The 16060-nt window shown below is 33.6% G+C and overlaps 2 protein-coding genes across 3 annotated transcripts in view; one reads left to right on the plus strand and one right to left on the minus strand.

The window, feature by feature from the left end:
• Positions 1–13232, plus strand: part of LOC139518974 (uncharacterized) — a 34572-nt gene extending 21340 nt beyond the window's left edge. The window contains exons 7-9 of the mRNA XM_071310680.1: positions 1058–1253; positions 5814–5880; positions 9424–13232. Of these exons, the coding sequence (XP_071166781.1) occupies positions 1058–1253; positions 5814–5880; positions 9424–9751 (591 nt within the window). The 3' untranslated portion in view covers positions 9752–13232. The remainder of the gene's footprint in view (positions 1–1057; positions 1254–5813; positions 5881–9423) is intronic.
• Positions 1–16060, minus strand: part of LOC139518975 (transient receptor potential cation channel subfamily M member 8-like) — a 110684-nt gene that overhangs the window by 77898 nt on the left and 16726 nt on the right. The gene's annotated exons all lie outside the window — the stretch shown is intronic.

The raw sequence follows: 16060 nt of genomic DNA on the forward strand, positions 1-16060 counted from the left end.
AAATATGTCCCCAGACTTATTTTCCTAGGACATCGTGTCCATGTCATTAACATTCCTAGGTTACAAAGTCACTTTTCTTTATTTTAAATGGGAAAAAATAATGAAACTTTCAAATCTTAACTAAAAATATGATTCTGTTTTAATTTTCAATAATTGTTATATTATAATAAAAAAATACTAGTATAACATATTAGGAAAACTTTTCCTAGGAAAATATGTGCCAGACATATTTTACTACCTATGGACTTATTTTCCTAGGAAAAATTGTCCTGGGACTTACATTCCTAGTAAAATAATGATCATGGACTTGTTTTCCTAGGGAAAAAAGTCTGGCGGACAGATTTTACTACCGGACTAAATTTACTGTTACACAAGGAAGTATAAATGTAAAAAATAATTTTCAACTTTTTTTTAAAAAAATTGTATAAAGGTATAAAAATAATGAAAAGTTATTTTTCAATATGTATTTGAATTTTATATTTTTATGATTTAATCTTTTTCACCCATAAAACGTAAATATAAGGAATAATTTTGAATGGTGACAAATAAGGGGAAGTAACTCTAGTTTAGTTTGTAAACCAATGCCATTGGCAATGGTGCAATTTATTTACGACCTAAAGCTAAGGTAATTGGTGTTAATTAACAGTGTGTTTGACACCAAAGCTGTCAAGTGAAGCCATGCACTTAATAGGTCACTTAATTTGACAGTTTACATAGCTAGGTGAACTTCCTGTTCATGGAAGAATTACGTATTTGCCGGTATTTCAAAGGACTATTACTTATGAAATCAATCTCAAGGCTAAGAAATACGGGTGAAATCGGGTCATTTTCGGAATTCCCGGGTTATTTCAATGACCCGGCGGGTGTTCCCGGTGATCCCTCAGAATTGTGAAAATCTTGGGTCACACCCGCAGAATACGGGTCAGTTGACAGGTATGCTTCCCTGAATTAATCTGTTAATAAATTGAATCAGAAAGTTTCTTTAAAGTTGTGCATACTTGATTTTTCAGAGGGGTTGTACAAGTACTAATGTTAGATAATGTGTATGATTTTACAGATGCTTAACCTTGATAAATACCAGCTGGATTGGGTATGCAATCACCTAGGGCATACCCGTTCTGTTCACAAAGAACATTACAGACAAATGAGTGGGTTATTGGAGAGGACTCAAATTAGTAAACTTCTTCTCATTCAAGATTTGAACTTGACTTCCAAATTTAAAGGAAAGAAGTTAGAGGACATGGACATAAAAGGTATGATTTTTGTTTGACAAAAGAAAAATGTTGTCACATTATGGAATGGGTCGTTAACTTTCGACGTCAGGCCTTCTATTTTTTGTTTCCTTGAATCAGCCTTCAATTTTTACACAACATCAAAAATTTTGTGATCATGTAACATTGTGTAAGCAGTCTGTCAAGCAACTCCTGATTTTTGTCTCCTCTGAGTGGAAAAGTCCCTAAAAAGCGAGACATAGGTTTTCTTTCAGGCCGCGTAAACTTTTTCAAATTGTTAATAACTTTGAAACTAGTACCTAGCGACTAGATTTTTTGGTTTCATGAACCTCATGATCAAAACTTTAGGCAGATAATGTATCATGTGACTTTTACCTCATTTTCATTGTGCAATGACTTTTTAGCTCACCTGGCCCACAGGGCCATGTGAGCTATTGTCATCACTTGGCATCGGGCGTCGTCAACATTTTTTAAAAACTTTCTCCTCTGAAACAACTGAACAGAATTGCTGAATAAAATTCAGTGTGAATGTTCCTTGGGGCATCTAGTTTATAAATTATATCCAATATCCTGATTTATCGACAAACATGGACACCAGGGCTAAAAATAGAAAATAGGGTTAAACTGCATTTTTTAGGTTATAACTCAAAAACTAAAGCAGATAGAACAAATCTGGCAGGGTTAAACGGATCAGAAGGTCAAGATCTATCTACCCTGAAATTTTCAGATTAATTGGATTCCCCGTTTTGGAGTTATTGCCCCTAAAATGTAAATTTGACAGAATTTTGCATTTTTTTGCTATTGTTTGGAAAACTATAGAAGATTGATGAATGGTATGAGTTACAAAAATGACAAGAAGGACATTATTTCTGTATGCCAAATTTCAGAAAAATCAGACAACCTAATTAAGAGTTATTGACCAAGAAATGATTTTTTTTTAAAGGTTTTTGGCAATTATCACCGAAACTAGAAAATAGATGAGAAGTTTGATTAGCAAAAGTGATCAGAAGGTCAAATTCTATCTACCTGTAAAATTTTAAAAAAGCTGTCGATCCCTTTAGGAATTGTTGCCCCTGAAAACACATTTTTGGAGGTTATTGGAAAATGACGAGTCAGCGGCCAGAACAACAGGAAGTCGATTATTGCCTCTGCCTACCGCACTTGGTTTCATATTTACTATTTTACAAACTAACTGGTATCTGCTTGTACTCTGCTACACCCGAACAAAGTGTTGTAGTCGGACAGGAACCAGTTTACACACTTTATTTTATTTACAACAAAAATGTTGACCTGTCCCTAGAAAGGCCTGTATAGTCCACGGTTTTATTCTCCAAAATTGGACCTTCCAGAGGGGGTGCGGACTATAGTGTACAATAAGCAAGAAATAAGAGAACAAGTTCAATTTCGTGGCGAGGTGGTTTGTTTACGTTCCGCCATCTTTGTTATTGATATTGTAGACGGCGCTCTCATCATTTTTGTCCCGCCTGCGACTTTTGTCGCAAAAAGCGAGACTTAGGGATATTGATCCGGTGGCGGCGTTAGCTCTTGACTTAAAGATTCATATTTCAGAAGGTAGACAACCTGGATACTTCATACTTTGTATATAGATGCCTTGTGTTACGAACTGTCTGTCTGTCATATGACCATTGGCCTTGACCTCATTTTCATGGTTCAGTGACTACTTGAAAAAAAAGTTCAAATTTTTTGCAATGTTAATTTCTCACTTATTATAAGTAATAGGATAACTAATTGGTATGTGCGTACCTTGCAAGGTCCTCATGTCTGTCAGTTAGTTTTCACATGACCTCGACCCCATTTCATGGATCAGTTTACAGGGTTAAGTCCATATCTCAGAAACTATAAGCAATAGGATAGGATAGGTCTTCTATATTTGGTGTGTGGAATGATTGTAACGTGTACATGTCCAACTGACAGGTGTCATCTGACCTTGACCTCATTTTCATGGTTCCAGGGATCTCCATGGCCTGTTTAACGATGGCGCCCCGCCATCGTTCAAATGTCTTGCGCCATCGTCAAATGACTCGACCCATCGTTAAATTGTCTTGCGCCATCGTTAAATTGTCTTCCGCCATCGTTCAAAACTTCATCATTTTTTGTAGCCCGACGCCATTTTTTTTATCAATTATAATCAAATGCATGTAATTGCATAACCCTTAGGCTTTTTATGTTATAATCCAACACAGTTCTAACGCCTGCGGGATATCCGGATTAAGATCGCTAATCACTTGTACCTGAGCTTGTACAGGTAGATCAACAAACCAGACAGGAGAATACTATCTGAGGATAGACGATCCATTTGTCGAATTAATAGACTAAGTTTCAGCAAATGATTATGATAATTTAGATTAAATAAATAAATTAATAATCCAGTTACAAAGAAAACAGTTTAACAAGTCGAACACGTGCTTTATTTTGACTTACGCAATCAGCATCCCCCTTTTTTAAGAAGAACAAAATAAGACGCAAAACAGTAAATATTAATTCATCGCAAATAACTCGAGTACTGCTGTAACGATAATTTAGAATTACTTTAAAAGTTTAAAAGTAAAAACTTATAAATATTTCCTGTAAAGAAATATCGTATCGTTATTCTGAATTCATTTCGTATATTACAATCAAATTGATACATCCGCGTTTCCGGTTTCTATTCACACTCGAAAGATGCATGTTGCACAGCATCAATTTGTCAGATAAAGTCATTAAAAACCTTTTCATTTGCTGTACAAATCTCTTTAACCTTATACATAACCCGTACGAATCGTTTTGTTGTTGCTGCAAATCAGCCATACCGGTAATGGGTTCAGAATTTGACAGTGTCCATGAAAAATAAACTCCACATCATATGATTTTTAACCCCCATAACAATTACCAAAAATACAAGAAATCTACATGGGGACCTTCATGACAGCTTTCGGTCATTCTCGACTAAGGGGGGACCATGAAGACTTGGCATTTGAATGGTTAAAAACGGCAATAAATGAACATATTGATACTTCTAATTCTATAATGAAAATTCAAATAAATATAATTTAAATAAGCAATGAATTAGCATGTTCACCATTCCTTGTATTGAGGGATAAAATACTTCCGATCGCGCTACACTGTACAGGGTAGACACGGTTTGTAATGGTGAAAGTTCCTCCATGGTTCAATTTTCATCCATGGAGATCCCTGGGTTCAGTGGTCAAATTTAATATTTTGTGTTTTGGTCTATTTCGCAGATACTATTAGCATTCGGTCAATTATATTTGGTGTATGGAATGATTGTAAGGTGTACATGTCCAACTGACCGGTGTCATCTGACCTTGACCTCATTTTCATGGTTCAGTGGTCAAAGTTAAATTTTTGTGTTGTGGTCTATTTCGCAGATACTATTAGCATTCAGTCAATTATATTTGGTGTATGGAATGTTTGTAAGGTGTACATGTCTGTCTGGCAATAATCCTCTGACCTTGACCTCATTTTCATGGTTCATTGGTCAATGTTAAATCATCAATGATTTGGTCTTTTTTCAGTACTATATTTGGTGTAGGGAATAATTGTAAGGTGTGTATGTCTGTTTAGAAGGTGTTAGTTGATCTTATCATTATTTTCATGGTTCATTGGTCAAGGTTATTATTTTTATGAAGTTAATTCGGAGATACTTTTACCAATAGGTAAACTAGATTTGTTGTATGGAATGAGTGTAGGAACTACATTTATGTCTGAAAGGGTTTATCTCACCTTCATCTCAAGTACAGTTAATTTAATGTAATGCTTGTGGTATACAATGCTTTTTTATACTTTCAACATAAATTATATTATGAACACTAGAACAGTCGAGACATTTCAGTGTTTCCACTCTTGTTCAAACTAATAATTTTAACTCATCCATATTAATAAGTTGTTTCTATTTAATATCAAATTAAAACTGATAAATATAAAACTAAACCTTTCATTACATATTTCTCGTTTCTTTTCAATGCATTTGAAATAAACTGGTATCTGCTAGATTGAAACGATCCAAACATAGTATAAAAAGACCACCGTAAACCAGCTTAGAATTTGTAAACTACAAAACGTAATCCGTTATTGTTCATTCCGTTTTGGTGTTTCAAACCGACTTATGTGGTTTGTATTTATAAGCTTAAGACCCTTCAAACATTAATTTCTTCATTTATATTATGTCTCCAACAATGATATTTGGTCTGATGGTAAATCTTAGTACATACTTAGACCGTTGGTTTATCTGTTTGAATTGTGTTACACTGGTTATTTTGGGGCCCTTTATAGCTTACTGTTCAGTGTGAGCTTATGCTCCATGTTGAAGGCCGTACTTTGACCTATAATTGTTAACTTTTTATACATTGTGACTTGAATGGAGAGTTGTCTCATTGGCACTCATACCGCATCTTCTTATTTATATTGACATTTAAACACTTTTCACCTGTCTTTGACCTAAATTTCATTAGTGAGTGACAATGATATTTGGTCTGTTGGTCAATCTTATGGTAAAGTTTGATTTAATTTAAATCAGCTATCTTTTTGAGCAATCAAATTAATGTTACTTCTTCATTGCAGATGTAGTCTTTCCAAATGATGATGATTGTAATGACGAAGATGAAACTGACGTTATTTCAGAGAATCTGTAAGATTTAATTTCTTTAAAATGCATTTAAGGGAAGGCTATTCCAGAAAAAACGTGAATGGGGGTTTGGAGATAGAAGGTCAGACCCACCATCTATACAGTTTACAATTAAATTTCAGTTAAAAGAATCCGGTGAAAGTTTGAAAATACCCACCACACATGTATTAATATATACTATAAAGAGCAAACTGAAATTCCCTGGAGCAAATTTTTAGGAAATTAAGAATAACTCGTATTGATTTGCAGTTATTATACCCCTGCATACAAAGTTCAGGGGGGGGTATATGGGAATCACTCTGTCTGTCTGTCTGTCTGTCAGTAAAAAGAATTGAGGCTTATGCAGTCTTCACGACGAACTCTTAAATCTACAGGCCTGGAGCTCAATTTTTTGAAAATTTTTAGATTCTGTTGGCCTGTAGATATGATTCTTACAGGCCAGGGAGCAATTTCACTAGCCTGGGCTGCGACTCAGCGTGAAGACTGCATATGTGGTTTCTTATAAAAAAAGAAAAGGTGGTATGATTGCCAATGAGACAACTCTTCACAAGAGACCAAATGACACAGAAATTAACAACTATAGGTCACTGTATGGCCTTCAACAATGAGCAAAGCCCATACTGCATAGTCAGCTATAAAAGGCCACGAAATGACAAATGTAAAACAATTCAAACGAGAAAACTAACGGCCTAATTTATGTACAAAATTATGAAAGAAAAACAAATATGTAACACAGCAACAAACGACAACCATTGAATTACAGGCTCCTGACTTGGGACAGGCACATTCTTGTTGGTCTCAACAGGAATTATGAGCTTTCCAAGGATTATGAGCAAAGCTCATAAATCTTATAAAATATTGTGTCCAGACAATGCCTAGGTGGTTGTTTGAACTGTGTTGGAAAAAAAGATCCAAGTCGAAGACAGTATAATGTCCAAGGACTTGCATGGACTGTTCAAATTGAATAATCTCCCTTTCACCATATTTAATTTTGAGCACCTCTTGACAGTTGTCAGTCCACAATGAATATCAAGCCTGGTTAGACGTGAAAATCTCTGTTTTGGTTTGTTTGTCTGAATGTCAGCGATTCTTTGACGGTATTTCTGGATGATATCATGTTGTTGCTGGACTATTTCACTCAATTCTGAGGTGTCCTTGTCCTTATCTTCAGGGTCGTTCAATTCTTTAAGGATTTCTATATCATCTCAGCTATCAAAACTCAAGGTCTCCAAGAATCATGGCCAGAACACCATACATTGTAATATTGTCATTCTCAGAGAATGATGCTTCTTTTATGAGTTCACAATTATTGGCAATGTGAAACATCAGGGTCCGATATAATTCAATCCTGTGCCTCGTACTTCGTCCTCATTATTTATTTCAAAAGACAATTTTTGCAAATTTGGACATCCATGTTTGAAATATGTGAGAATCCTACCTCTGTGATGTTTAGACATGTCAGTAGAGAAGGAGACTAGTTAGCTTGGGACATTTCTCGATAAGAACTATTATTCCCTCGTCTGAGTTCACTACTCTCTGTTATGACTAAATCTTCTAAAGCAAGCGGTATACATTTTGTACCTATAGATGTCAACAAGACATCGGACACCCCATGTAAATCAATGTTGATTTAAGACAGAGATGGACTGTGATGGAATAAATCTAAGAACGTTCTATCGCTTATCCTCTCTCTCTTACTGATTGACCCTTCACGTAAGCCAGTCTGACTTTTAAGGAACACATTCAACAACTCATCAAAATCAATAAGCGGCAAGCCATGAAAAGGATACATCCTCAGACTAAATGACTTCAATTTTAAATCTTTCAAATCTTTTATCCAACTTATTCCTCTCAGTTAGTAACATTTCTGTCCAGAAGGAACAAGTTTAGTGTCAAAAACTCTGTAATGGGGACTACTTATCATAGGTCAATAATGCTTGATATGATATGGTTTAGCATATGTAATTTTAATTTCATTCAGGTTGGTGAAAAACTTCAAATAATATTTCTAATAATTCAGTCGTTATCAAAAGTTTGAAAATTGTGTTGGTTCATGGTAAATACACAAGGGGTTTTATAGTGAAACACACATGTATACAGTCTACAGTTTGTCTTGCAATGTCTGGAATTTTTATAAATCCGCAAAAAAATTGCGTTCGTATATTGCTATCACGTCGTTGTCGTCGTCCGTAGACAGATTGGTTTCCGGACAATAACTTTAGTTTAAGTGTATGGATCTCTATGAAACTTAACCAAGAGGTGCAATACCACAAAAGGAAGGTTTGGATTGGGTTTTTTTTTGGGGGGGGGGAGGGGTTATGGTCCCAACCGTTTAGGGATAAGGGGCCAAAAACAAGCATTTTTCTAGTTTCAAGACAATAACTTGTGAATAAAATTTTAGATTGCTCTGAAATTGTACCACAAGGTTTAATACCACAAGTAGAAGGTTGGGATTGATTTTGGGGGTAATTGCCAAAATCATTCAGAAATGAGGGGCCAAAAAGGAGCCCAAAACAAGCATTTTTCTAGTTTTCAGACTATAACTTGTGTTTAAGTGTATTGATATCTCTGAAATTGTACCACATTTTACAAAAATTAAATTTCTTAACAAATTTTTTTGGGGGGAATTTTTTCTTCAAAATTTATGAAATTACCTTTTTTTTTTTGGAAAAAAATTGGGGGGGGGGGGTCAAAATTTTTAGGGGGGATGGCAATTTTTTTTTTTTTTAATTTTAGGTTTTTCTCACAATTTATTTTGCTATTTCTTTGACTATTCTAAAAACAAGATTTACTAAGTATTGCACAACAGCACAGTGTATTGCGCAACAACATGAAAACTTTAATTGAAAATAAATTCAAATCATTTAACCTATTTCAAGTTCTTTAACTACATTTATTCTGTGACAGAAAACTATTTTGTGTGAAATATTTAATTAAAATCCAAATTCAGACCTGTATCAAGCTTGAATATTGTGTCCTTTTTTGTCCAAACTGTTCAGGATTGGACCTCTGCGGTCGTATCCAGCTGCGCTTGGCGAAGCACATATTTTTTTATTCAGAAATACTTTTTTTTTGCCGCTAGACAGTTTAAAATTTGTTGCAGTACCTTTTATCTTTCTCAGCCTCCAACCCATAGTCTGTGCTATGCATTCTGTTACATGACAGTTTTGTCTAGCCTGCGATAATGGATATCAAATGTTAAGGCAAGGCTATTTTGATTCTAGCTCTTTGGATTTCATTTACCTATTTGAAATTCTGCTCCATTTTAATTACTTTAAATGATTTTAACTAAAAAAAAATTAAATCGCCAGTTGAAAAGAGGGTTTTTTTTAAGCAACACCCAAAAGAGAAAAATGTTAATGAAATTAAGATTTGTTTGTTTGCCACTGTTTTTCGTCTGAGAAAATGATCAAGTTGGCCTAACAATGAATTTGAAAGAAACTCAAATTAATTGAATTTCTAGAATTGAAGATCCTCTTTCACTTGTTATGTTCAGGAAATCTTAGTTTATAAATAGTCCCTAAATAAAGTGTTTCTTCATTTTAGCTCAATTCCAGAAGAAACTGTTGACATTGAGGAGAACCTATTTGCGGAAGAGGCAGAAAAAGAGGACAAGGAGGACGAGGAGGAAGAGATGGAAGAAGAGGGAGAAGTGCAAATTGCAAAAAAAGTTACACGGAAAAGATGGACAGATGCTGAAGTAAAAGAACTAAAACGTTATTTTAATGAATTTTTACAGTCCGGCACAACACCAAGATCTGCCTTTATAGACGAAATGAGGAAAAAAAGCAAAAAGAATCACGGATGCATCCACTTGAGAGAAAATCATCTAATTATAAAAAAGATTTCTAACATGAATCATGCTAAACGCTAGTTTTTGTTTGTATACGACTGCAAAATTTTGCTGTACAATGTTATTGCCATGTGTTTATTGGTGGAATCTTTTGTGTGTGAACACCAAGGGTTCAGCAACTTATCTTTTGTTATAGTGAATATACCTGATCATTATGATATTTTAACATAATGATAGCTAGTATGATTTATGGTATGGGATTGATTTTGGGGGTTCTATGGTTCAATGTAAATTCAATGTCTCTAAGTTTGTGATAATCTCAAGTTTAACATGAACCACTAATGAATGCTAGGTCATTGGTATTATATTTAAACTTGATTTAACGATTCAAATAATGACTTCAATACTCTCCGACAATTTGCAACAGGCGAGACATATCCCTGTGTTAACAGTTTATTTTTTTTATTTTTCTTCCAATTTTGATGTGATTTTTTTTTTCATTTCTTTTAAAAAATGTAATTAAAAGTTTTTCCAAACATTGTATTTGTATCTCTTCCTTTTTTCAAGATTAAAGGGGCTAAAGGGTCCTCAAAATGTTATTTTGTGTGTTATGGAAAAATTTTATCCCATTTTGATAAGATCTTTTTCATGTGATTCCTTTTGTGAAAGCTTTCAGTAATATGTTAATTGATTTTTGCTATCTCTTACTGTTTTCAAGATAATTGGGGTAAAAAGTACAAAAAAATGCAATTTAGCATATCTTCATATTTTTTTTCTTTTTATATGGTTTTAATAGGGATTTTTTTATTGGATTTCTAGAGACAAAATGCTATAAAAGTTAATCCAAGCATATTTTGATAACTTTTTTGGGATAAAAGGGGACGAGGGCTAAATTTGCGATACTGTTGGACACATTTTTTTTTTTAATTATTTTTCGGTTTGATTGGATTTTTTTCATTAGATTCCTCTCAGTGAGTGATTTCTGTGGTATCTCATACAGTTTTCAAATATGAGAAAAATGCTTTTGGGCACATTTTCAACTTTTTTTATTTTTCATGTGATTTCAATTGGGTTTCTTTTAAATGATTCTCATTAACAATGCAATTAAAGTTTGATTACAGCATGTTTTTTTCGAGAAGAGGGGTCAAAGGGGCCAAACTTGCAAAGTAGGCCACAGAAAATATTTTTTTCAATGGATTTGAATGACTTTTTCATTGGATTCCTCTCAGTGATTGCTTTCACTATCTCGACAGATTTTTGCTATTTCTTACCATGTTAAAGGTTATTTTAAGTCAAAGCTGCAAAAATTTACAATTTTATGTCAAGCATGTTACAGTATCAAAAACATTACTGTGTCATACAGAATATTAGGAAAAACTTACTTTGAAAATTCACTTGTTGATATGCTGCAGTCATATCATGCTTTGCTGGCATAGCACCTCAGTTATATCTTTAATAGCAAAAAGAATGCATTGTATAATTCCTCTCCCCTCCAATTAAAGAATTGTGGAGGGATTTGAATTGTTATTTTAACTTTCTTTTACACTTATTCATTTTTAAACAGAATTGTGTGCAGAGAGTGCCAGTTTTGATTAATCAGGTTATCAACTCTTTATGAGTTGAACTTTTGACTTTTTTTTTTAATTATTTCATTTAAATTACTATTTTTATTTTGCTACAATTCTGAAATGAAATTTTCACTGCAGATTAATGCAAATATGACTATTTATAGATAATTTAGCATTGAAAAGTTGGGAGTTTTGAATGTCGAGTGTCATGGTTGGGATGTCAATATTTGAAATTTATCTTATATTATAAGGTTAGCTGGAGTTGCACATTAAATGACATGTAATAAGAATTTAAATGTAGAAACAAAATCATTTTAGAAAAGTCACCTTTACCTACTAAAAGGGGTAATTTTATAGTTTTTTGGAAAGGTAAAGATTTAAAAGAAAAAAAAATTACAAATGTATGAAAAGCTCATTAAAATTAATATGTAAATGAAGATGAAAAAAGGGAATTAAGCATTAAATTGTTTGGGAACTGAAATGATTTCCCAATTACAGGTCTATGGACAGGGCAGCTTTGTGCCAGGTGAGCAATTACAAGCTCCTAGGAGCCTCCAATTATAAAATGTTCATAATGATTAAGAAAAAAATAGGTTAAAACATGTACTGCAAGGCTAAAAAGACCGGTAGTCACTTGCATTTCACATGGTTTTACAATTACTATGGAAATAAACACACAATATATAAAACTGATTAGACAAAATTACTGTCAACTTATTTACTTTTAATTATGACTATATTTCTGAATTGTTGTGACTCCTCTTGTTTTTGCTGTTCTCATTTACAAAAGTCTTTTTTTTTTTGTCTTTTCCCATTGAGCCTATTTTACTTTTTTAATTTGGTTGGAATAATCCTATATGATGCTCGATTTTAATTGGTCACATATATGTGCTTAATATCAATTTTAGAAATTTGCTATGGATGTTTTAAAAGTACATTATTTTGCTACCCACCAGAACTATAATTTTTCACAAAAGTAACCATTTTTAGCTCACCTGGCCTAAAAGGCCATGTGAGCTTTTCTCATCACTTGGCGTCCGTCGTCGTCTGTCGTCGTTAACAATTTTTCAAACATCTTCTCCTCTGAAACTACTGAATGGATTTGAATGAAACTTAAAATGATTGTTCCTTAGATTATCCTGCACAAAGTGTGTGCTTCGATTTTTGATCCGTCAAAAAACATGGCCGCCCTTACTTTAAATAGAACATAGGGGTAAGTTTTTGTGTTTTGGTCTGTTTTTCTTATACTATATGCAATAGGTCTACTAAAATTGGTGTATAGAATGATTGTAAGGTGTACATGTCTAGCTGACAGGTGTCATCTAACCTTGACCTCATTTTCATAATTCAGTGGTCAAAGTTAACTTTTTTAGTTTTGGTCTATTTTTTTAATACTTTATGCATTAGGTCAACTATATTTGGTGTATGAAAATATTTTATGATCTATATGTCGGTTACGCAGGTTTTATTTGAACTTGACCTCATTTTCACAGTCCATTGCTAAGTATTAAGTGTTTGTGTTTTGGTCTCATTTTCTTTATTTATAAACAGTAAGTCATATATATTTGTAATATTGAAGAATTGTTAGCTGTACATGTTTTCCTGGCATGGTTAATAAGTTCAATAAGGCATTGTTTACCAGGTGAGTGATTCAGGCTCTTGAGAGCCTCTTGTTTCATACGACTACAGGTCAGACAGTAGAAGTTGAAATGATATAGTAACTTAATCCAATCACCAGTAAGAGAGATATGACATTTTCAGGTTTCTGTTTACTTAACTTTTGAAAAATGTCAATAAAATGAGTTCTCCATGCGATATATTTTGATATTTTATTTGCATTTATACTGTATTAGTACTGTACACTGTTCACTTATTGTGTGATGAATCCCTGTAACAAAACTAGTCCAGATTTAGTTGTTGGTTGGATCTGGCGTCTCTGATGTTTGTTTTTTTTGTGTATGACTTTGTAAATAAAAATCATTTTGTTGAATAAATGTTTTCATAATATGACATTTCCCAGTAACCATAGATGATGTGTCAAATATGATCTACTTCTCAATCTCTTGAGTACATAGGATTATCTTCCCACAAGTCTCATGACTTTGACCTCATGTGCCAGTCCATTTGGCTTTTAGAATGACATAATTTTTTTTTTTTTGTCCCGGCCACAAAGTGGACACTATAAGTTATCTACGTTTATCTTTCACCCATTTCACCCATTTCATGGAGAAGATTTAATGATTTATAGATTTTAAAACAAAAATTTTTATGACGTAACTCCCACAACATTGAGCGCCAAATTTGACTCAATCCGGTTTCTCTGTCTCCGTATTAAAAACGTCTTATATTTGACTACCTGTAGGGTTCTACCAAAGGTAGTACCCTACACCCCGTAAAAAATTTTCATTATCTAAAAAAGTTTTATTGAAATTTAGAAAAATATCATCTAGGTCAAAGTCATGAGACTTGTGGGAAGATAATCCTATGTACTCAAGAGATTGAGAAGTAGATCATATTTGACACATCAAAAAAAATAAAAAAAAAAATTTTTTTTTAAAAATCTATAAATCATTAAAAATTATTAATAAAAATAATAAGCCGGGGATAATACAGATTCAGTACCCTGTACACCCTTCGGCTACGCCTCATGGTGTACTGGGGTACTTCAGGGTGTTAAAATATCCATATCTACGGATATGAACGTAGATAACGAATTTATCCCCGGTCTTAGTCCAAATTGGACGAGTTTTATGGAAATTCGGGTACAAAGTGTAACGTGAAAACAACGTTTTTTTCATTATCTAAAAAAGTTTTATTGAAATTTGGAAATTTTACATATTTTTTACGGGGTGTAGGGTACTACCTTTGGTAGAACCCTACAGGTAATCAAATATAAGACGTTTTTAATACGGTGACAGAGAAACTGGATTGTGTCAAATTTGGCGCTCAATGTTGTGAGAGTTACGTCATAGATGGTTGGACGTCAACGTGGGTCATTTGCATAGCTAGGTCAGTAGTCCCATTCCTTGAAAATGTGTCAGTCAAGTGATGCATTTAATGAAATGGGTGTAAATGATCCGCATAATAGGACAAAATCGTTAATGAATTAAATATTTAATTACAAACATCATGGATAATCTACAAAATTCAATATTTCACAAGGAGCAATCATGGAACTAAGGAAAACTTGCGTGAAGTTCCCCGGGATAATGGTTAGCAACGTCCGGGGATATGGGTTAGCAACACCCAGGGGCTATGGGTTTTGTAACGACGTGCGTTAACCAATCAAAATCCTAGATATATACTAAGCCGGGGATAAATAGTTTTACCCTTGTCCGTCATTCCGCAACAAACAGTTTTCAAGACTTTTTAGCTCACCTGGCCCAAAGGGCCAAGAGAGCTTATGCCATCACTTGGCTTCCATTGTCGTCGTAAACTATTTCAAGAATCTTCTCCTCTGAAACTACTAGGCCAAATACTTCCAAACTTTAACTGAACGTTCCTTAGGGTATCTAGTTTATAAATTGTATCCGAAGTTTTGATATCAACAAACATGGTCGCCATTGCTAAAAATAGAACATAGGGGTCAAATGCAGTTTTTGGCTTATATCTCAAAAACCATAGCATTTAGAGCAAATCTGACATGGGGTGAAAATGTTCATTAGGTCAAGATCTATCAGCCCTGAAATTTTCAGATGAATCAAACAACCCATTGTTGGGTTGCTGCCACTTAATTGGTAATTTTAAGGAAATTTTGCAGTTTTGGGTCATCTTGAATATTATTATAGATAAAGACAAACTGTAAACAGCAAAAATGATCAGCAAAGTAAGATCTACAAATAAGTTAATATGACCAAAATTGTCAATTGACCCCTTAAGGGGTTATTGTCCTTTAATGACAATTTTTCACAATTTGTTCATCATATTTGCTAACTTTAAAAAATCTTCTCCTCTAAAACTGCTCAACCAAATTCAACCAAACTTCAACTGAATGATCAGTGTATGAAATAAAGTTTGTGTTTTATTTTCTATTTCGTCAAAAAACATGGCTGTCATGGCTAAAAATAGAACACAGGGTAAAATGCAGTTTTTGGCTTATATCTCAAAAAATCCAGCATTTAGAGGAAATAAGACAAGAAGTTAAAGTATTTATTAGGTCAAGGTCTACCTGTCCTGAAATTTTCAGCCGAATTGGGTAACTGGTTTTTCAGGTATAATGCTCCTGAATTGATGATTTTAAAGAAATTTTGCAGTTTTTGGTTATTATCTTGAATATTATTATAGATACAGATAAACTGTTAATAGCAAAAATGTTAAGCAAAGTAAGATCTACAAATAAGTCAATTTGACCAAAATTGTCAATTGACCCCTTAAGGAGTTATTGCCCTTTAAAGACTTTTTTTCACAATTTGTTCATCATGTTGACTTACTTTAAAAAATCTTCTCCTTTGAAACTGCTGTATCAATTTCAGCCAAACTTAGGCTAAATGAGTTTCAGAGTATCTAGTATAAATTTATATTTTATTTCCTTGTATGTCGAGAAACATAGCTCCTATGGCTAAAATAGAACATGGGAGAAAATGATTTTTTTTTTGCTTTTGAAGAAAATAGGATTCAAAGAACATTTAAAAGCCAAAATAATCATTGATGAGAGATTTAACCAAAAAAATTAAGGTGAGCGATTCAGGCTCTTGAGAGCCTCTTGTTTTCTAAACTGCTCGAGATATTGAGCTGATTTTTGATGTGTGAGTCTACCATGGTGACTTGCAGTTCATGTTTATGTTTCATTCAGCTCTGCTGATTTTTGTTGAAATTGACTGGT

The sequence above is a fragment of the Mytilus edulis genome, chromosome 4 (assembly GCF_963676685.1).
Source record: "Mytilus edulis chromosome 4, xbMytEdul2.2, whole genome shotgun sequence".
Taxonomy (NCBI): domain Eukaryota; kingdom Metazoa; phylum Mollusca; class Bivalvia; order Mytilida; family Mytilidae; genus Mytilus; species Mytilus edulis.